This window comes from Leptonychotes weddellii, chromosome 6, assembly GCF_054177405.1.
Source record: "Leptonychotes weddellii isolate Sample4059 chromosome 6, ASM5417740v2, whole genome shotgun sequence".
NCBI lineage: Eukaryota > Metazoa > Chordata > Mammalia > Carnivora > Phocidae > Leptonychotes > Leptonychotes weddellii.
In genome coordinates, this window is record NC_138374.1 from 129,624,987 (window position 1) to 129,647,421 (window position 22,435).

Consider the following 22,435-nt stretch of genomic DNA (forward strand, 5'->3'; position numbering starts at 1 on the left):
TTGCCTGGAAACATGTCCCTATGGGCCTCCTCCTGGACCTGGGATGAGGCAGGAGAGTGAAGTAGGGTTCTTAGGCAAATGGATGAAGCACACCAGATTTCTGAATGCCAGACAAACATCCCAGAGTTCAAAGGGTACAGGCCTGATTGAGCAAGTACTGATTTATTACCTTAGGTTGGAGGCACTTATGAAACAAGAGAGATGCGCAGTGGGATTCCAAGGCTTACCACCGCACAAGGTTAGCCGGGGCCCTGGCCACATGGGCTCTGGTGTCTCCACGGAAGCAGAGAACGAGCATCCATCCCTTCAGAGAGCAAAATTCCTGCGGAGAGGACAACCGCGCTGGCCCTAAGTCAGGTTCCCTCTGCCCACCCCCACCTCCAGCTCCGGCTCCCATACAGCTAAAGCCCACATTCGGCAGTGGCACGAGCAGCTTCCCGGCGGCAAGGTGGTTCTCCCCTGGCATGTCCCCTGGTCAGCCACCTTGACAGAAGAGGCCAAGGGAGACTTTGGCCAGCTCACCTCGGCTGTGCTGACTGCCGGTCCCTGCCCCTGGGGGGTTTCGGGCTCAGCTTCCTCTTGCCCTGGAGGCCTGGGGACAACACTCTGGCTCTCTTCTTCACACCAGGCCTTTGAAATGCCTTCCTGCTGCTTGTGGGAAAAGCTGGCTTCTTGGAGGGGCCTTTCTGAGATGAGGTCCGGTCGGGGCTGGAGGCTAAAGTTGCACTGGATAATTTTCTAGCAGCTTTCTCCGACTGCTTCTTCAGCAAGTCCAAAACTGTCTCTGGGAAACAAGTATTTATTTAGTGAGAAACAGAAATCCTGGAAAAGTAACCCTAAGGGAAACACCACCCAGGATACCTATGACTACAGGAGGGTTAATATAAATTCTTTTCAGGGGCGCCTGGCTGGCTCAGTGGTAGAGTATGGGACTCTTGATCTTGGGGTTATAAGCTCAAGCCTCGTGACTGGCCTTGATCTAAATATATTACTTTTTTAAGAGGGTCACTCCAGTGATCCATGGCTCTGGAACAGTTAGTTTCCCTCCTCAATCAGCCCTTCCTGAATCCCCACCCTGCCTCTGCTCACTCTAGAGGCCCCTCGGTCCCCTGGGCATCCTTCTCTACCAGAGCCTCGGTGCTATATTTATTTCTTCATTTGCCTGCACTACATGTGACTCTGAGCTCCTACAGGTCACGTTCACTGCTATAGCCCCAGGGATTAGCACAGTGGCCACTGCAATCTCAGGGCTAAATGAACAGTGCCCAGTGAAGAACTGATGGACGGACAGAGGACAACGGGTCTCTGCAGAAGCACGTGTGCATACTCCGGTATACGGAGATGTACAGACCGAGCCACAGTTACTACAGTCCTCATCCAGAGCATAGGCCTTCGGCGAGAAACAGAGCTCCCACCATGGGAGGACTGGAGCACGTCTGCAGAGGGCACCGTGCCAGCGCCTCGATGCCAGGGCCTGAGCCTGAGCCTGAGACAGAGACGGACTCACGGGCGAGCGGCCTGAACTGGACCCGCTTGCTCTTGGTTTTCACCGGCACTGGCTTGTACTTGCACTTGCCGGGGGGTGCTCGCCTAAAAATAGAGAGAAAAAGTGAGGACGCAAGATTCTGAGGATGGGACCAGGAAGTCAAGGTCACCCATTTGCAAGAATTGGATTCAGCTCTCCTTTATCCATGGGGATGAGAGAGATGGGAGTAGGAAATAGAAGAAAGAACAGGGAAACTACAGGCTCTTGGGACAGACTGTAGTGAGGGGGTCAGGGGCACGGGCGTGGTGACAGAATTGGGTTCAAACTCTGGGGACCAGGGGCAAGTAAACCTTGCTAAGCATCAATTTCCACATCAATAAAATAGAAAAAGTAATTGTACCCATCCTCGCAGGAATAAATAAGAGCTGTGAGGGGCGCCTGGCTGGCTCATTCGGTTGAGTGGCCAACTCTTGATTTCAGCTCAGGTCATGATCTCAGGGTCTTAGGATCAAGCCCCGAGTCAGGCTCACTGCTCAGCGGGGAGTCTGCTCCAGGATTTTCTCGCTCCCTCTCCCTCTGCCCCTCCCCCCACACGCATGCATGAGCACTCTCTCTCTCTCAAATAAATGAATCTTTTAAAAAAATTAAAATAAAAATAAGAGCTGTGTACTTCACATACCATAAGTGACTGATAAGTCACTTCTAAAATTATTTTTTAAGGAGATTTAAAAAACGACACTTGGAACAGCGCCCAACACATAACAACTGCCCCACAGATGAAGATGATGATGATGATGATGACGATGATGGAGGTGATTCCCTTTAAAGAGAATCCCGTCAAGAACTCATGGCACAGCCCCTGAAGGACTGCCAGCCTCTCTGCCTATCAGAATAAGAATTCCATAACTGTTGTCTCCTGGGTGCATCTTCTGAAATAAAAGGGACCCTGGAGACAAGGAGCACTCGTTACTCAGAGCAGACGTGGAATTTTCCAGCGAGTCCCTGCTGCCTCCTCCTCTGCCTTCCTCGCTCCAGCTCTGTCTCTCCTTCCTATCGCCCTCATTCCAGGTGGGAAAAAAAGTAATTTTCTTTATTTAACAGACACCTCGTGCTTAGGCGCTGCACAAATCCTTCATAAATATAACTCAATGAAACCTCCTAATAACCCTACGATCCCCATTTTACAGAGGGGAAACTGAGGCACCCAAAGATTAAGACACAGATGCAAGATCACACAGCTAGTCGGTAGCAAAGTCAAGTTTCAAACCCAGGCTCCAGGGTCTATAACTCTCAAGGAAGGGCAAAAAGAAAAGATGGAAGGAAAGAAAAAAAGAAAAAAATCACACGGAAATAAATCTTTTGCTCCTCAGAAAGCTGTCATAGGTGCATTCAATGCAAGACAGGCTGACCAGGTAAGCAGAGCAGAATCTGGATCCACTGCTGGAGAAGCTTTGAAAGTCTGTCCAACTCCACATGATGATGGCCGAAGTGAATGAGAGATGCTAAAATGACTCTGACCCTCGGTGTCCCTATCCTGGGCCCCCTCTTGCTAGCTGTCCCTCGGGCAAGTAAGTTCACTTGGCCAAGCTCAGCTAGCTTCCTTGTAGAGTGACGGGTGTGAGCCTGTCTCCCTGGGATTCCGTCCGCACTAAATGACAGCCCACCTGCTCAGCACCCAGCACAGTGCCTGGCAGACAGCGACAACCAGTGAGTGTCAACCTGAGAGACAGGTGAGCCCGGAGGGATGTCTTCCGTGTGGACAGGCTTTACGGTTGTTTTATGGCTGCTCTTAGGAGAGTGGGGAGCTTGATTACCCCTAGCCAAACGAGGACACTGTCAAAGGAAAGACCAAGTGATTCACACAGGAAACCTCTGAGTGGAAAGAGCAGAACTCCGACCCAGCCATTATCTGCCACCTGAGGCACTCGAACTGGGTGCTGGGTTTGCTCCCCACAAGCACGGGAAATACGAAGCCAGCCCTGTACCTAATTCGGCCCTTAGCAATCCCGCAGGTGCCATTCGGAGAGCACCCCAGGCACAGCCTCAGGGACTGAGCTTCTTCCAGGAACTCCCGAGAACACAGAGACTGCGACCCTGCTGCCAAATGGAGCTGCGCGGGGCCTGGCTCCTGATCCTGAGCCCCAATCTACACGCAGCTGCCGAATGTCATCTGAGCACCACCCCACAGAGGAGCAATGTAGCCTCACAGAGAAGTTTTCCTCTGCGGGTCTGTCTTCAAGCTGATTTGTGGGGGAGACTAGCTTGCTTTGGGGCAGAATCCTGTGATAAATCCATGCACTGCCCCAGGCCCTCAGGCTGGATATGTTGCATCACCTCCCAGGAGGGTACAAACCACACGCTTGACACCCTCAGATGGGACGCTGTCCTGTGGCCTTTGGGCAGTTGCTTAGCCTCTGAGAGAGGTCGGCAAAAGAGCAGAAGTAAACAGTACGGAATCCACCAAGTGAATAAATATTGCCACTGAATTCCAGAAAGGGTCAGGTGGAGACACTAAGAAATCAGTTTAAGGGGCGCCTGGGTGTAAGACTGATGAATCACTGAACTCCACCTCTGAAACTAATAATATACTATGTGTTAATTAATTGAATTTAAATTAAAAATATTTTAAAATTTAAAAAATAAATAAACTGTCCCAGATTTGGCCAGTAGGAGCCCTTCAAAAGTAGCTCCTGCAGAAAATAATAATAATAATAATAATATAGATAAATAAATATTTGCCTAAGACCTTGAGACCTCAACCAAACCCAGGGGAGAGGGCAACAGTACTTACTCAGGTGGTCAGAACTATACACCCATTGTCAGATGATCCCAGACAGAAGTTTCCAGAAGCATAATTAAAAAAAAATAAAACAGGAGCCACAAGTCTGGACTAGTCATCCAAGAAAGGCTCAAGATCCTCATTTCCCACCACAAAGAGACCAGTTCCCAAATATTTCATAATTCCTAGACACATTGCCCTACATTTATTTGCCCCATCTACTTTTTATCTAAAGCAAAGATTTGCTTCATTGATAATTTCTGGTAACTTCTGGGGAGTCAGGACTGTTTTTATGATCTGCCATGAAGATAAGGGCTGATAGGGATGCACCTAAGAAGAAAATGAGACCAAAACTCACCTTGATGGGTCAACAAATTTGTAAATTGATCCATGTGGTGCATAGGCGCTGGGGTAGGCAGTGGCCAGGAAATAGAGCTCCCCTGAGGAAACAGGGACAGGTGATCGATAGCATGGCTGAGACAGAGCTGGATGCACAGAAAACCCTCAACCTGGGGTTAGAACCCTGAAATGCAGTGAGCCCCAGGAAGGGAACCCCAGAGCCCTGGCCGACAGCTTGGCCTTCACTGGACTGTGAGCTCATCAAGAAGAAAGCCCTTCTCTGACCCCCAAAGAATAGCTCAGAGTGCACCCCAACAGACGTGCATTTCTATTTACGTTCAATGAACAAACCAGCTTCATCTCTCTGCTCTCAGAAACTTCACCTTAACGATTCACCATGTCCTTTCCCACCTTTTTACTACTACTAAGAATTCTCTGAGAAACCCTGAAATAGCCATTTACCGGTTAAGGACCATTTATCCATCACTTTTTTTTTTTTAAAGATTTTATTTAATTATTTGAGAGAGAGAGAGAGAGAGCTCTTGCACTCAAGAGGAGGGAGAAGCGGAGGGAGAGGGAGAAGCAGACTCCCCTGCTGAGCATGGAGCCCGACGTGAGGCTCGATCCCAGGACCCTGGGATCATGACTTGAGCTGAAGGCAGACGCTTAACTGACTGAGCCTCCCAGGCGCCCTATCCGTCACCTTCTGTTGCCCCTTCTTGAGTCCACTGGCACCAATCCCCACTGCCCCCGCCTCACTTCTCCCTCCATTTGCACCTTCCTTCCTTGGTCCTTGGGTCCCTTGTTTTCCCTGGCCCTCCCACTCTTCAGGCTCTCCTGGCCTTCTCCACATCTCCCAGAAATCACCTCTACCCACAGTCTCCTTCACCTCCTTGAGGAGCCCCTGCTCCTTCCACTTCCCTCTGTTTGAATACTCTCTGCTCATGGTCACTACCTCATTCCACCTCTTCTCACGGTTACCTGTGAGGGACAGGATAGGATGGGTTGACGAGTCCGACTTCGGAGCTGGATCAGCTGACTTGGAATCCTGACAACACCAGTTGCTGTGTTGTCTCGGGCAACCTCTCACCCTGTGTAACCCTAACGTTATTTGTTAATCATTTGTCAAATAGGACTAATAATACTTCACACGATTATTAGGGATTAAATTAGAAAGTGATGGGGCACCTGGGTGGCTCAGTTAAGTGTCCAACTTGGTTTCGGTTCAGGTCATGATCTCAGGGTCCTGAGATCGAGCCCCACGTCAGGCTCCGCACTCAGCGGCGAGTCTAATTAAGGATTCTCTCCCTCTGCTCCTCCCCCACATCTCTCAAATAAATAAATGTTTTGTTTTAAGATTTTATTTATTTATTTGACAGAGAGAGAGCAGGAGAGCACAAGCAGGGGGAGCGGCCAACAGAGAGGGAGAAGCAGGCTCCCTGCCGAGCAGGGAGCCCAACGCGGGGCTCAATCCCAGGACCCTGGGATCATGACCAACTGAGCCACCCAGCTGCACCTAAATAGATGTTTTAAAAAATTAGAAAGTGATGATCAGCCGTTACTCTTACCTTCTTATCTCTTTACACCTTCTAACATTTGTGCCACTGCACTGAACTGAGCTCGCTTGTTGTATGCTCTCTCTCAACCTCATGGAAGTAAATGTCTACTAAACTGCTAATCGGAAAAGCCTAGAACTTCAGACAGCTCTGAGTTATTTCCACAACCTTCTTCCTTGAATTTGTGGAGGACATGGACCAACGTTTGTCCCGTGCCGAATGTGAGGCCTCCGGTCTTCATGGAGCCCCCACGCACAGCTGCCTAATAAACTCTGGACTTTGTGTACTCACAAACTATATTGTCATCTTGCCCTGTAAGGGGTCTGAGACATTAGGACGCACTCCACCCTAGAGCCAGTTTGCCTCCTCTGACTGGAAAGCCCAGGCACTGTCCGTTAGACAAAACAAGGGGTCTACCAAGTGTCTGCACGTACCCAGGGTGCCATCAAGCAGGAGCCCCCCTAGACCATGAAAATAATTCCCGCTCTAATTGAAAAGCCCACATTGTGGCACAGTCCCTACACAACACCAGTTTATGTATATTATACGTCTTAAACATGCCATAGACTTCCCACTGTATTTTTAGGGGAAAACGATGCTAGAAGCAAATTTCCTCTGTCATGCCCAACTGACAATTTTAAAAATACATTTTAGGACCAAAAAAGACTACCTAAAAAACTGTAACATGCCATGTAAAACAAAACGCATGAGATGTAAATTTAGTGCAAACATTAGTACTTTGACCAGCCCTCTAGAGAGTGTGCCTGATTCAGAAATCCAACCCATCGGGACCCACCCAGCAATGGTCAGCCCCACGCCCACCCCTCCCTCCAAAGTCACTTATTTATGGCAGCTCTCAGCTAGAAAAACCTGGAAATACACCGCAGCAGTACTGGAGGTCCAACCAAAAATGAGATGTCTACAGCTCATGATGGATAATAAAATAATGAAATACTCAGATCTAAAAATATGTCCATAAGTGGGAAAGGCTAGGATGTGAGCAGAAAATCCGAATCACTCCATGCAAACACACAAGAGCAAGCAACTCGGGAAGAAAATAACTTGCCTTGGGACGCCTGGGTGGCTCAGTCAGTTGAGCTTCTGCTTCAGCTCAGGTCATGATCCCGGGGTCCTGGGATGGAGCTTCTCCCTCTCCCACTCTCTCCCACTCCCCCTGCTTGTGCTCTCTGTCGCTATCTGTCTCTCTCAAATAAATAAACAAAATCTTTAAAAAAGGAAGGAAGGAAGGAAGAAAATAACTTGCCTTGAAACAGCTTTCCTGGCTTTAGGGCCATTTTGGGCAAAGTCTGGCTTGGGAACACCCTGGCAAGTCCACTCGATAAAATTCAGCCAAGGACACTTAGTTTTGTTGGCCAGATGTACTGACTGGTATTTAAAAGCTGCCTGTTTTCTCCTCCGAGTAGCCTCACAGGCACGGCAAACCAAACCACCCAAGCCAAGGTTTCGGAGGCCTTCTGAGGAGCAAGCTGCAGAAGACAGAGCAGCCCAGGATCCCAGGGCAGACCCGCCTCCAGGGCTCCAGCCTCCGGGGAGAGCGAGCTCCAGCCTTGAGGACTCCAGCCTCCCTGGGGCACCAGCCTAGAGGGGCTCCGCCAGGGCAGAGACCCCACCAGGCCTGTGGCTTCCACATCATCCTCCTTCCATGGAGCATCATCCTGCCAGCCTGTGGTTTCTCTCCTTTTTTTATATGTTTGGACTTCCAATTTGGAACGCACTTAGACTTTCTCTATTAAGAATGCTTGAATTCTCTAAAATAGCCTCTGCTCCTCTAAAATATTCATCTCAAACTATAAGCTAGGAAAAGGTCCAGGAGCTGACTCGATTTCCGTACGCCTTGTTCAAGTGAAGGTCTGGCACGGCCACCCCATGACTCAGAGCGGAAAGAAACCCAGTTTGAGGAAACCTTCAAGGCTCTGGTTCACACTCACAGAGAAGCCCAGGTCTGGAAGGGGCCCTGAGAGGCCATTTTATTCCCTTCTGAGACTCCAAGCATGGCTAGATGCAGTGCCAAATACCAAAGAGATCACAGGCCCTGTCCTCCTCACAAAATAAAATTTTATCTTTCAAAATGTAACATAACTTACATAAAGCTGAAATTAAAACTCCATTTTCTGATTACAGAATTTGAGGCAATTTAGTAGAGTGGAGTCTCTGTCTCTCTACGTGCACACATGCTTTGCTTTGCTGATGCCCTTAATAACTACCTCATCTGTCTAGTGAATAGCCTCCTAACGAGCTGTCTACCCTTTTACCAAGATCTCTCAGGAAGGAAATTCTCCCTGGATCACTCACAGCCTCACAGACTCCTGGTAGGGTCAGGAAGGAGAACAGCCCAGTCAGGGGCTGATCAGGGGCTCTCCCTCCCAGGCAGCACCAGGAGGATAAACACCAGTGTCCACCCACCACGTCTGCCCCCCTACTGGCCCTGTCCACCTTCCTGTGATTGCAGATTAGAATCAAATCAGGTAGGAGGACATGAATCTCCTCCATGGTCAAAAGACCAAAAGACCAAAGTGTAAACCCTGACTTGCTCCACACAGTGAGGTGTGGGCCTCAACCAAGAAGACGTAGGTTGGCATATTCGATCTGTTGCCTCACTGGCAAAATAAGCATAATCATTACATCATGGGGGTGTTGTAATTATTAAATAACATAAAAAAATGTAAAGCGCTTAGAATAGTATCCAGTACATTATAAAAGTTGACTATGGCATCACTTAGGCATCCGACTCTTGATTTTGGCTCAGGTCCTGATCTCAGGGTCGTGGGACTGGACCCTGAGTTGGACTCCATGCTGAGCACGGAGCCTGCTTAAGATTGTCTCTCTCTCTCTCCCCTCTCCCTCTACCCCTCCCGCCACCGCACATTTTCCCTCTCTCTCTAAAAAAAAACAGTTGACGGGCGCCTGGGTGGCTCAGTTGGTTAAGCGACTGCCTTCGGCTCAGGTCATGATCCTGGAGTCCCGGGATCGAGTCCCGCATCGGGCTCTCTGCTCGGCAGGGAGTCTGCTTCTCCCTCTGACCCTCCCCCTTCTCACGCTCTCTCTCTCATTCTCTCTCTCAAATAAATAAATAAAATCTTTAAAAAAAAAAAAACAAAACAGTTGACTAAATGGTAATGAAAACAGAAGTGTAGTTGCTCTTTAAATAATAATAATAATAAGAGTAATAACAATGATTATAACAAATGTTTAGTTCACGATGCCTGTGATGATTTAAGTTCCAATAAGCAGAAACAGAATAACCCTATATATCTGTCACCTGCTTCATCTTCAGCAAAAGAGATGATAAATTTGCTGTAGGTGCTGATCAGCCCTGGGAAGGCACAGAACGCAGCGTTGCCCAGGCAAATGTCCCGTTTCTTCCATTTCTTGGTTTTTCTATCTTCCTGCAAAGCCATAAGTCGACTAGATGAAAAAGAAAACCTTTATTATAGGAATCCATATTTTCACCCTGCAGGATATTCTTCCTCCTCCCTTAGGAGATCAACACCTAGCCTCTCCCAGGAATCAAAAAGCTGCTTCAGAGATACATCAGTCAGCTGCTGGCCCTAGACGGAGAAGCTCATCTTCCATTATAGGAGGAGTCTGGTGCCCTCTGAAGGTTGCACCACTACAGAAGACTAATCTAGTTTCTGTTGGTTTGTGCCAAATACCAAAGAGATCAACTGGCTACACCTCAGTTCCCTCATCTGTAAAATGAATTTCCCACGGACAAAAGTTGCAAAGGTTAAGTAAGGTAATATACATGAATAGCTCCCCGGTGTGCCTGGCACAAATAGTAAGGGCTCAAAAACTGGTAGCTATTTTTGTTATTATTATGTCTATGTAGTAGCAGGTCGATGCTTCACATCCCTTCGTCTTCTATCGGACCTCAAAGCAGGTTTTTAGAATAAAAAGAAAAGGAAGATGGGTCAACTAGTGTGTCATATGAAATCTTTTTTTCACATGAAACATTTCATAGAAATAGAGATGCTCAATCCCAGTGATTTTGGTGCATGTGCTTTGACTAAGAATCACTGAATATCAACCAAGTGATATGTAAGGAGATGGAATTGTGGGAAAAACAAAGAACAATTAAATCCCAAAGATCTAACGAGTGATGATAAAGGAACTGACCAATTACTAGCTCTACCCTGTCTCTGAAACCAAGAATTGCAGTATGAAAATATTACTAACTTTTTTAACAAAAATGGGGTAACGGGAGCCAGATTTACCCTCATACCTTAAACAGTCAAAAACCTAGACAAAATAGAATGATAATTTTTAAAAGACAACTGGAAATCAGACAATGAAGGACTACATTCCCTAAGAGATGGGAAACAAACAAGGTAAGCCCTAAAATTGTCCCAGCTTACTACCTTGATAAAGTTTCCAGCACGAGGAAGGAAAACACAGGCAGAGCCAGCAGACGCCTTAAGTTGAAAAGACAGAGATGAGAGTCAGAAAGACCTATGCAGAACAGTCTACAGGACAGATATTGGAGAGAAGAGGGGGGTACAGAGAATAGGCCCCAGAGATCTGCAAAGTGTCTCCTTTGAATATCCATCACTATACTTAACAGCACATACATGTGAGGAAAACTTCCTAAATCAGAGGAAAGAATTAGAAAGAAAAGTACTTGGCACTTACTCAGGGTCAGGCATAGTGTAAGTATAATTCACAGAGCATTAGGAAGAGTTTCTAGCAAAGTCCTTCCTCAATATTGAGGAATCGATAGTTCTAGAATAAGCACCACATTGGTCCTACATGACAAATATTAACAGCAAGACCTGAAAGGATCAAACTATTTCCAAGTAACTTATTTAGAGAGATACAACAATATTCAGCACCCACGGTGTTAAATTTACAATGTCTGGCATCCAGTAAAAAATTATAAGGCAGTAAAGAAGAAGGAAAATACAAACGAATATAAAGAGAAACAATAATAAAGAGAAAAATCAATCAAAACTGACAAAGAAATGACAGATGTTCACTTCAGCAGAGAAGAACATTAAAACGGTGACTTTTTACTCTGATTCCATATGTTCAAAAAGCTAAGTAGACACATGGGAAATATACAAAAGACCCCAATCAGGTTTCTAGAGATGAAATATACAGTGCTTGAGATTTAGAAATAAACACTGGATGGAATGAATGGCACATTAGACACTGCAGAAGAAAAGATTCATGAACTGAAGACATAGCAATAGGAACTACCCCAAATTAAACACAGAGAAATAAAACTTAAACACAAATAGATCATCAGCGAGCTGCAGGAAACTTTAAGTAGCCTAATATACACATAATTCAAGTATCCAAATGAGAAGGAAAGAGAGGGTGGGGCAACAAAAACTATTTGAAATAAATTACAGCCAAAATTTTTCCAGATTTGATGTAAGCTATAAACTCACAAATCCAATTAGTGCAACCAAATCCAAGCACAAGAAATATGAATAAAACTACACCAATATATATCATAATGAAATTGCACAAAACCAATGATAAAATCTCAAAAGCTGCCAGAGAAAACATGACATGTTAAATATGGAGGAACAAGTATAAGGATGACAGCAGATTTCTCATTGGAATTAAGGCCAAGCAGAAGATAATGGACAACATTTTTAAAGAATTAAAGAAAGAATATGTTGTCATAGACTTCTATATTTAGCGAAAATATTTTTCAAAAAGGAAGGGGGAAAAAAGACAGCAAAAGCAGAAAGAATTCATCACCAATGGACCCATTTTTCAAAAAATGTTAAAGGAACTTCTTCAAGCATTAAAAAAAATGACATCCCCAGAAGGAAATATGCACAAATTAATGAGGAGTATTGAAAATGGTAACTATATTTGTTTCCTACCACCACTGTAATACATCATCACAACCTGGTGGCTTGAAACAACCCACACTTATTCTCTTACAGTTTCGGAGGAATGGTCCTGAAATGGATTCCACTGGGCCAAAATCAAGGTGTTGGCAGGGCTGTGCTCCCTTCAGAGGCTCTAGAGGAGAATCAATTTCCTTGCCTTTTCCAGCTTCCAATGGTTGTCCTCAAGTCTTAACTCATGGGCTCATCACACTGCTTCTGTTGTTACACTGACTTCTATCTCTTCTGTCTTCAAATTTCCCTTTACCTCCTTCTTCCAATGATACATTTAGGACCCACCTAGATAATCCAGGGTAATCTTCCAAATCAAATACAGTCTCTTTGTGACCACAATCAAACTAAATTATAAATCAATAGCACAAAGACCTCAGGAAAACTTCAGATATTTGGAAATTAATGCACTTCAAACTAACTTGTGAGAAAATGAGTCAAAGGGAAATCAGAAAATATATATATATTTTTTTTAAGATTTTATTTATTTATTTGAGAGAGAGAGGATGAGAGACAGAGAGCACGAGAGGGAAGAGGATCAGAGGGAGAAGCAGACCCCCCCCCCCCGCCAAGCAGGGAGCCCGACGCGGGACTCGATCCCAGGACTCCAGGATAATGACCCGAGCCGAAAATATTTTTAACTGAATGAAAATGAAAACGCAATGTATCAAAATTGATGGGATACCATTAAAGCAGGACTTGAGGGGAAGTTTAGAGCACTAAACATATGTATTAGAAAAAATGATAGTCTCAAGGCACCTGGATCGCTCAGTTGGTTGGGCATCCAACTCTTGCTTTCAGCTCAGGTCATGATCTTCTAAGTTGTGGGATCAAGGTTGGGCTCCGCAGGGAGTCTGCTTAAAAGATTCTCTTCCTCTGCCCCTCCCCCAACTCCCACTTGCTCGCTCTCTCTAAAATAAATAAATCTTTTTTTTAAAAAGTAAAGAAAAAATGACAGTCTCAACTCAGTGACCTCAGTTTCTATCCTGAAGTGGCATAATGTTACTTGAATGTGGACTCATTAGTTGTAAATGTATATTGCAAACTCTAGGCAACCACTGAAAAAGAAAAAAAAAGTATAATTGATGTGCTAAGAAAGGGGAGAAAATGGAACTCTATAGAATGCTCAGTTAAATCCACAAAAGGCAGAAAAAGAGTCAAAGACAAAAACAGAACAAAGAGGGCGCCTGGGTGGCTCAGTTGGTTAAGCGACTGCCTTCGGCTCAGGTCATGATCCTGGAGTCCCGGGATCGAGTCCCGCCCGCATCGGGCTCCCTGCTCGGCAGGGAGTCTGCTTCTCCCTCTGATCCTCCCCCATCTCATGCTCTCTCTCTCTGTCTCATTCTCTCTCTCAAATAAATAAATAAAATCTTTAAAAAAAAAAAACAGAACAAAGAACAAGAGCAACAAATAGAAAGCAGTAATAAATATGGTAGATATTAATCCAACTGTGTCCATAACCACTTTGAATGTTAATGGTCTAAATGCACCAATTAGAAGACAGAAGAAATAACGGGGGTGCCAGAGTGGCTCATTTGGTTAAGCCTCGACTGATTTTGTCTCAGGTCATGATCTCAGGGTCCTGAGATCGAGCCCCACGTCGGCCTAAACACAGTATCAAGTCTGCTTGTCCCTCTCCCTCTTCTCCTTCCCCTGCTCTCTCTCTCTCACTCTCTCCCTCTCTCTCTAATAAATGAATAAATAAAATCTTTAACAAAAAAAGACAGAAAAAATCGCCAGACAAGACACAATTATACGTTGTCTACAAGAAAACTTTAAACCTGGATGGCTTCACCTGGAAGAAACATATAAAGAAATAATACCTATTTTACACAAACTCTTTCGGACAATTGAAGAAAAGGAGATACTCTCCAACTCATTCTATTAAAGACTGCATTATCCTAGGGGCGCCTGGGTGGCTCATCTGAGCGTTAAGGTTAAGCGTCTGCCTTCCGCTCAGGTCATGATCCCAGGGTCCTGGGATCTAGCCCCGCATCAGGCTCCCTATTCAGCGGGAAGTCTGCTTCTCCCTCTCCCTCTACTGTTCCCCTACTTGTGCTCTCTTGCTCTGTCAAATAAATAAATAAAATCTTAAAAAAATAAAATAAAGCCTGCATTATCCTGATGCCAAAATCTGGCAAAGATATTCCAAGAAAGAAATCCCTCTCATGAACACAGATGCAAAATTTTCCAACAACATGTTAGCAAATCCAATCCAACAATGTATTAAAAGGAAAATACATCATGACCAAGTGGTGTTTATTCCAGAAATGCAAGATTGCTTCAATGATAAAAGAAAATCAATATAATTCACTATATTAAGAACTAAAAATGAGAAAACCACATGATTCTCTCACTAGATGCACAGATGCATTTGACAAAACATAACATCCATACTCAATACAAACTCTCGGTGAACTAGGAATGGAAGGAAAACTTCACCTGATAGAGGGCATGTACAAATATCTACAACTGATATCATACTCATTGGCGAAAATGGAAGCCTTCTATCCAACATTGCACGGACGTTTAAGATGAAGCAGTAAATCAAGAGAATAACAATAAAAGCTTTGCAATTCAGGAAAAGAAAAAGTAAATGTATCTATATTCACAGACAAAATGGTCTTCTACATAGAAAATCCAACAGAATCTACACACACATACACACACGCCAATAGAGTTAATAAGAGTTAGACAAGGTTGCTGGATATAAGTTCAATACACACACACACACTGAAATATATGTAACAAATATATAATAAATATGTAGTAAAAAACTGGGAATAGCCAAAACAGGAGAATACATGAATAACTGGTGTTATATTCATGCACTTGAATATTACAAAGCAGTAAAACAGAAAAACTGACACGTGACAACAGTGATGAATTTCACTGATGTTATTGAATGAAGAAGCCATATATGTACAAAAAAATACGTATGTATGATTCCATTTATATTAAGTTCCAGAAACAAAATTAATGTGATGGGAGTGGTTACCTCTGGCTGATGTGCTGGTGTGTGAGTGTGAGAAAGAAAGGGGTGGTACTGATAGGCTGATAGGCAAGAAGGAACCTTCCAGAGTGATGGAAATGTTCTGCATCTTAACATAGTTCCAAGTGTATATATTGTAACACTTTATCCAACTGTGCTCTTAGAGACTGTATCTCACCACATGTAATTTATATCACCATAAAAATGCTGAAATAAAAAAAAAGGAGACATCAATCCTTTCTTACCCACTCATGAAGTCCCCAAAGATGTAGAGGCCATTGAGATTTGGGGATTCACACCCACGGTAGACATATCCTCCAGTGACTGACTTCCCCACTGCATGGCCATAAGCATAGATTGGCAGAATGTCACCTGTCCAGGAACAAAAAGTGTCATAGCTGAAAACTGAGACCTTCAGGTGCCTGGGTGGCTCAGTTGGTTAAGCATCTGACTCTTGATTTCGGCTTAGGTTATGATCTCGGGGTTGTGAGATCGAGCCCCCTGTCAGACTACACTGAGCACAGAGCCTATTTGGGATTCCTTCTCCCTCTCCTGCTGCCCTCCACACACACACACACCCGCCCCGCAACACTGCTCATGCATGCACACACACTTTCTCTCTCTCTTAAAAAAAAAAAATTGAGAGCTTCAAGGAGGAAGATGGGGACTTTCAAATGTAGTTGCCTGATTGAGTGGAGAACGGTTTCTCTCTTGATCTTTGGTAGCACAGGCAGCCAGAAGAATCAGGTTTATTTTTCTCAACAGACCAGCCACAATATTTGTGAGCTTCCCATCTGCCTGGTCTATGCAAGCAGAAAGGAAGCCAAAAATTCCCCCACCTGTGAGGCAGTGACCTGGGAATCCACACACCTAAGTTTATCCCCTAGGCTGACATGGCAGATACTCAGGTTTAAGGATTTAAAAAACTTGTGAGGGTCTCTAAGACTCCTTTGTAACTTAGAGAACCCAAAAAGATTAAGCACCTGTGATAAAATATGCCTGAAAAGCACATCTTTTTTTTTTTAAGATTTTATTTATTTATTGACAGAGAGAGAGACAGCGAGAGAGGGAACACAAGCAGGGGGAGTGGGAGAGGGAGAAGCAGGCCTCCCGCTGAGCGGGGAGCCAGATGTGGGGCTCGATCCCAGGACCCTGGGACCATGACCCGAGCCGAAGGCAGACGCTTAACGACTGAGCCACCTAGGTACCCCAGAAAAGCACATCTTGATTACTGACATTTAGGGTTTGTATATGGAATATATCACCTGACTGCATATGGAATGTCATTTCAGTGGGCTGTGCCAAATAGGAATAAATTAAAAACATAGAGCCACCAATTTTCCTCTACTAGTGGTTCTCGAAATAGCATGCCTAAAAATCATGTGGGTAATTTATCTAAAATATAGATTCCTCGGTCAATCCCAGTTCCTGAATCCACCCAAGATTCAAATGCATCAGGTCAACAGGCACTACCCAGCGTGTTTCTGGTGCCAGCGGCTGGAGCGCCAACCTGAGAACACAATCCCACAGGACATAAAGGAAGACCCCCGAGCCATCTGCAGGGGAGAACACTCTCAGGTCGTATCCCCCCACCTCCACGTCCGCCCCCTCAATTCACTCAAGAAATCACCCGGAGAACTTCTGACTTACCCAAAGAGGCATTGTGACAAAGCTTTCTGTCGTAACATTCAAACCCTTCCTTGGCCCTCCAGCCATAGTTCCCGCCTTTCACAATGATGTCGACTTCTTCAAACCTATTTTGTCCCACGTCCCCACAGAATATCCGGCCTCGGCCCCGGCGCGTGACAGGGTCCCCTCGGTCCACGGCACAGCGCCACATGTTTCTGACCCCATAGGCATAGACCGCAGGATGGGCCCCTGGTTCAGCCACAAACGGATTGTCCGGGGGCACTCGGTACCGCTTGCCGTCTGAGCCTGCCCTGTTCACGTCGATCCTTAACACTTTCCCCAGCAGGGAACTTCTGAAAGAAAGAGGGCCGGGAAACAGGCGCAGGATAAGTACCCCGAAATGGGATTGCCGGCTCATTGGCTAGTTTTATATGTTTTTAATGTTTTCGCAGCCTCTCCATACTGTTTTCCAGAGCGGCTGCACTATTTTGCATTCCCACCAACAGTGTACAAAGTTCTCCGCATCTTCAGCAACACTTGCTGTCTTTTGTGTTTGGTTCCTTTGGGGGTTGGGGGGAGGTAGAGAGCCATCCTAATAGATAGGAGGTGATATCTCATTGCGGTTTTGATTTGCATTTCCCTGACGATGAGTGACACTGAGCATCGTTTCATACACCTGTTGGACATTTGTTTACAAGATGAGTAAGTTCTAGAGATCTGCTGTACGTTTGTCCCTATCATTAACGATACTGTATTTACACTTACAATTTTTTTTACACTTAAATTTTTTTAAGAGGGTAGATTTGGTGTTAAGTATTCAAAATTTAAAACTAAATAAAATAAAAACTAACTAAAACTAAATAGAAGATAAAATAAAATGGCACCAGACCAGAGATTGCCCAGGAGGACCTACTGATGGTCAATGCCAAACAACTACTAAGAATCACATGGGAAGACATGATTTTTTACAGATATATACAAGATATATACATAAAGTCATGTCTATATGATATATATAGATAGATAGGTTAGATAGGTATATAGATCTATGCAAAATGTTAAGACTTGCCAAGTTTTGGCTCAAGGAGAACTAGTAGGCAAAAGTTTGATGGGGTCCTGGCCCATAAGACCCTGAGCAAGCCAGTTGCAGCTTCAATTTTTTTTTTTTTAACTTTTTTTTTTTTTTTTTTAAGATTTTATTTATTTATTTGACAGAGAGAGACATAGTGAGAGCAGGAACACAAGCAGGGGGAGTGGGAGAGGGAGAAGCAGGCTTCCCGCAGAGCAGGGAGCCCGACATGGGGCTCGATCCCAGGATTCTGGGATCATGACCTGAGCCGAAGGCAGACGCTTAACGACTGAGCCACCCAGGTGCCCCATGCAACTTCAATTTTTAAAAACGTTTTTGATGAGGTGGTTTCTCTCAGGTTTGGTTTAACACTATGAATTTTTTTTTTAATATGAAACTCTTCATGAATGTGGGCATCACTCTTGCAGAGAGACCATGCTAACCTTCTCTGTAGTGTTCTGATTTTAGTAATATGTGCTGCTGAAGCGGCCACTAATACTATGAATTTTAAAAGGAGTTGGCTTCTTCTTCCTCATAGAGCACTGTGGTCATAGAAAAAGATCAGAGCTTTTAGCGAGGCTCTGCCAGTGATTGTGGCCTCTGGGCCTCAGTTTCCTCATTTGTAAAGCAGGAGAGAGAAACATTACCTCGAAGTGTGGTTGTGGTTGTAAGGGTTAAGTGAGTTACCTTCCGTGTAGCAGGTGAAACAATTCACAACAGTAGGCATTTGACAAATGTTAGCTCTTGATTATTTTTTTTAAAGATGTATTTATTTATTTATGGGCCCCTGGGTGGCTCAGTTGGTTAAGCGTCTGCCTTCGGCTCAGGTCATAATCCCAGGGTCCTGGGGTCGAGTCCCACATTGGGGTCCTTGCTCGGCGGGGGGAGTCTGCTTCTCCCTCTACCCTTTCCCCCCTGCTCGTGATCTCTCTCACACACTCTCTCTCTCTCAAATAAATAAATAAAATCTTTAAAAAAAAAAAAAAGACTTATTTATTTGAGAGAGAGAGAGAGTGGAGGAAGGGGCAGAGGGAGAGAGGCAAGCAGACTCCCCACCTGAGCCAAAATCAGGAGTCGGCCACTTAACCTACTGAGCCACCCAGGCACCCCTGTTAGCTCTTGATTATTATAACTTCAATATTTTAATACCAGGGATAATGGCATTCAAGTGCTTGCTGGTACAAAGGGCGGAAGGATCATGTGACTTTTATGTCAGCCCGGCCCTCACTGAGCTCTTGCACCAGCTTGCTCCAAGTTTGAATTTTGGTTCTGCCACTTACTTGCTGTATGGCCTTAAACAAGTTACTTTACTTCTCTGCCTCTATTTTCCCATCGGTGAAATAATTATCATAATACCTACACTTCATAGGAGACGTCCATTCCATAAGTATTTCTGAAGTGACTCCCATGCCAGGCACTATTCGAGGTGTTAGGGATACATCAATTAACAAATGGATAAAAATTCCTGCCCTTGTGCGATGTTAGGGTACCTGGGTGGCCCAGTCAGTTAAGTGTCCAACTCTTGGTTTAAGCTCAGATAGTGAGATTGAGCCCCACATCAGGCTCTATGCTCAGCACAGAGTCTGCTGGAGTTTCTCTCTTCCTCTGCCCCTCCCGCTTTTGCTCTCTCTCTCTCCCTCTCTCTCAAATAAATAAATAAATAGAATTACATTCTTAAAGACACACAAGGTATTCAGAACAATACCTGATACACAGTAAGCATTCAATACATACCGCTTATTAACTAACCTTCTCACATGTCTCCAGGGTCTAGCACAGTGCCTGAAGCACAGTGTCCAATAATATCGCTGAGTTGAATTGAAATGGGTAAAATCTTTGGTGTGGTAAATAATGTCCCCCTAATATACATTGAACACTCTGAATTCGTGTCTCCGTAGCACTGAGAGTTACACTGAGCATCCATAGTATTACTTACTAAAATACACTGTGCCTAAAATTTATAGGACAGAAAACCAAATGTTCCTCCCACTTGCCTCAACAGAGGGGGCTACATCTTGAAGTAAGTGATTTGGGTTTGACCCTCCATAGACTCCATCTCAGCAAAAACATACCAAGGGCTCACCCTAAAGGGACAGGGGCCCAGATCCACCCTGCTTACTTGTTCTGAGCATTTCCAAACTTGCCGAAGGGATCCCCAGCCTGTCCTCCATCCCCAGTGAATATGTACATGTAGCCGTCCACACCAAAAAGAAGTTGTCCGCCATTATGATTTGAGGCTGGTTCTTCTATCTCCAAGATGACTCTGGAAGGAAAAGAAACCATGCATTAGGCTTTGATATAAGCTAAAACTGCATCCTCTTCAGACACCCAGAGATGACTGGTCCAAGCCACCCAAGACCTGCTTCGGAGTTTCCAAGAATCACAAAGCTTGGAGTGCTAAGACACCCCTTATTTCCCAGTATGACTCCTTCATGGATCATTTTTCTTTCCTATCATGATTTCATGAGCTGTAGACAGAGCCAGGGTAACAATCACTCTTTTCTGGGCCTTACTTTCTGCTCTACCAGAATTCTTAATCCCTTCCTTTGGGCAAACCAGCAGGGGTAAATCTATCAAGTTAGTTCTCCATGATCTTTTCAATCCCCCAACCTGGCTATTTGGGAAAAGAGAGACAAGGCAGAAAGAACAAGAAGGAAAAAAGACAGAATGGTGGAGTGGAAAGACCATGAGCTTGGAGTGACAGAATTAAGTCCTTCATCAGACCATGCATCCACAGCTCTATGGCCTTGGGTCACAGCCTCCTGTGAGGATGATTCCCTTGTTCAAGGCCAAAGGCCTGGAATCCAATGGCCACATAATAATCAGAGGGCACTATTATATTTAATATATTGATATTATCTATAATCATTTCTCAAACCTTTGTGGCTGCTGGCCATTGCTTACATTCTATAAAAACAAGCAAGTATGGCTCTGATTAGGTAACTATAGGGTGATGGCTACACCCCATGAAGAACCCCGACGCAAAAGTCTAACTTGTCTGTCCTCATTATTCAGTGATGACTCCTTGGTCAGCATTATAAGCTAGGGGCTCTAAAACCAGAAACATTTCCCTTTATCATCTTAGAGGATGGACTGACATTATTCTGGAGCACAGTACAGAGTTGAGCATGTCTCACCTTTCTGATTTGGGGTCAGCTTTGTTGGGATCAGCCCGAGAAACCTTCATCTCACTAATCCGGATCTTTTCTACCTTCTTCTTGCCCAGACATGAATAATAAATATAGAACTTGCGGTTGCGGTGGAATCTGGGATGAAAAGCCAACCCCAAGAAGCCTCTCTCATCCCCTACCCAGGGAGTAGTCAACACGATATTCTTGAGGTCCAAAAAGGGTTGTTCCAGGCGACTCCCATCAGGCAGATAGACCCACACCACCCCCACCTGCTCGGCCACAAAGAAGCGATGGGTGCCATCCCCAGCGTGGACCATGGAGACAGGGTTCTTCAACCCATTGGCCACCTCAGTCAGGCAGAGCTGCAGACAGCCCTGGTGGTCCTCGGCCACCACACCCAGGTTGCGGTTGAGATGGTCATTCCTCAGGACATTGGGGAAGCAATAGTCCTTGTCGGGAAGGTTGAGGAGGTGGCAGAAATGGGCGCCATCCTTTTCATGTGACCCCTGGAGGCGAAGGTCATTGGTCAGTAGGGAGATGGCAGAGTGGCATTTAGAATGGAATGCAGAGCAGTAGTCAGAGCAGAGGCCAGGAAGGTTCCGGAGGGGTGTCTGAGGGTTCTCAGCATCGTAGAGATGAGCTGCATAGGGCGAGCACTCCTAGGAAAGAAAGGGAAGCTTGATTGGTAGTCAGACTGGCCACAGTGGGGCTGGTCCCAATTTTTGAGCACGCAGAAGGAAAAATGGTGTAGGAAAGAATCAGAATCTGGAGTTTCTATGACCAACTACAGGTAAAGCTCTTTTCTGGGACCCCAATTTTCTAGCCAGTTAGTGCTCTTGGAAGGCAAAAAGGGGGAGAAATCTTTCATGTTCACTATACCTTCTTTAGCATTTTAACTTAGTTCTTAACACTTAAAGTTTTAATAAGCGAATTTTTTTTAAAGGGTACTAATTTCGGGGCGGCTGGGGGGCTCAGTTGGTTAAGCATATGCCTTGGGCTCAGGTCATGATTCCAGGGTCCTGGGATCGAGCCCCACATCAGGCTCCTTGCTCAGCGGGGAGCCTGCTTCTCCCTCTCCCCCTGCCCCCACCGCCCCCCACTCAGGCACTCGCTCTTTTTCATATAAATAAATAAAATCTTTAAAAAAAAAAAAGTACTAATTTCTCCACCTTTCCCTTTATTATAAATGCTGTATCTATAAGATTTTATTTCTTTATCCAAATCTGAAGCAAAGTGGCAAAAGTTTCACATTTGTTAAATCTGGGTATTGGATACATGGTGTTAATTATTGAATTTTCTGTGCTTCTTGTATGTTTGAAATAGTTTATGATTAAAAAATAAAATTACCAAACTGGACATGTGATGTATCACTCCCAGAAATTAGGCATCTAGTCATTTCTTCACTTACTTATTAAAAATATTAAAGTGCTAGGCACCTGGGTGGCTCAGTTGGTTAAGCAACTGCCTTCGGCTCAGGTCATGATCCTGGAGTCCCGGGATCGAGTCCCACATCGGGCTCCCTGCTCAGCAGGGGGTCTGCTTCTCCCTCTGACCCTCCCCTCTCATGCTCTCTCTCTC

At 45.0% G+C, this 22,435-nt stretch overlaps 1 protein-coding gene and 1 non-coding gene across 3 annotated transcripts; both read right to left on the reverse strand.

Annotated features, from left to right (window-relative positions):
- Window positions 1-126: 126 nt before the first annotated feature.
- Window positions 127-21,740, reverse strand: HHIPL2 (HHIP like 2). Of its 2 annotated transcripts, XM_081825203.1 has the most exons (9): window positions 20,864-21,740; window positions 19,846-19,989; window positions 16,679-17,010; window positions 15,274-15,400; window positions 9,441-9,586; window positions 4,624-4,705; window positions 1,508-1,590; window positions 523-784; window positions 127-322 (listed from the first exon to the last, which is right to left on the reverse strand). In XM_081825203.1, the coding sequence occupies exons 1-9, from the start codon at window positions 21,172-21,174 to the stop codon at window positions 307-309; spliced, it is 1,503 nt and encodes a 500-aa protein (XP_081681329.1). In that variant the 5' UTR covers window positions 21,175-21,740; the 3' UTR covers window positions 127-306. The 2 variants fall into 2 exon arrangements, with proteins under 2 accessions (XP_081681329.1, XP_081681330.1); XM_081825204.1 differs by lacking the exon at window positions 127-322 and having other exon boundaries at window positions 331-784.
- LOC145722420 (U6 spliceosomal RNA) lies at window positions 18,112-18,219 on the reverse strand. The gene has a single exon (XR_014146721.1). It is a non-coding gene; the product is annotated as a U6 spliceosomal RNA (small nuclear RNA).
- Window positions 21,741-22,435: the final 695 nt, after the last annotated feature.

Coding starts and splice junctions, on each gene's coding strand:
- HHIPL2 (XM_081825203.1), bottom strand. CDS start 21,174: ATGGTCCACGCTGGGGATGGCACCCATCGCTTCTTTGTGGCCGAGCAG. Junction 17,011..19,845: donor TTTGGAAATGCTCAGAACAA/GTAAGCAGGGTG, acceptor TCTTTCTTTCAG/AAGTTCCCTGCTGGGGAAAG. Junction 15,401..16,678: donor TTGTCACAATGCCTCTTTGG/GTAAGTCAGAAG, acceptor GTTCCTGGACAG/GTGACATTCTGCCAATCTAT.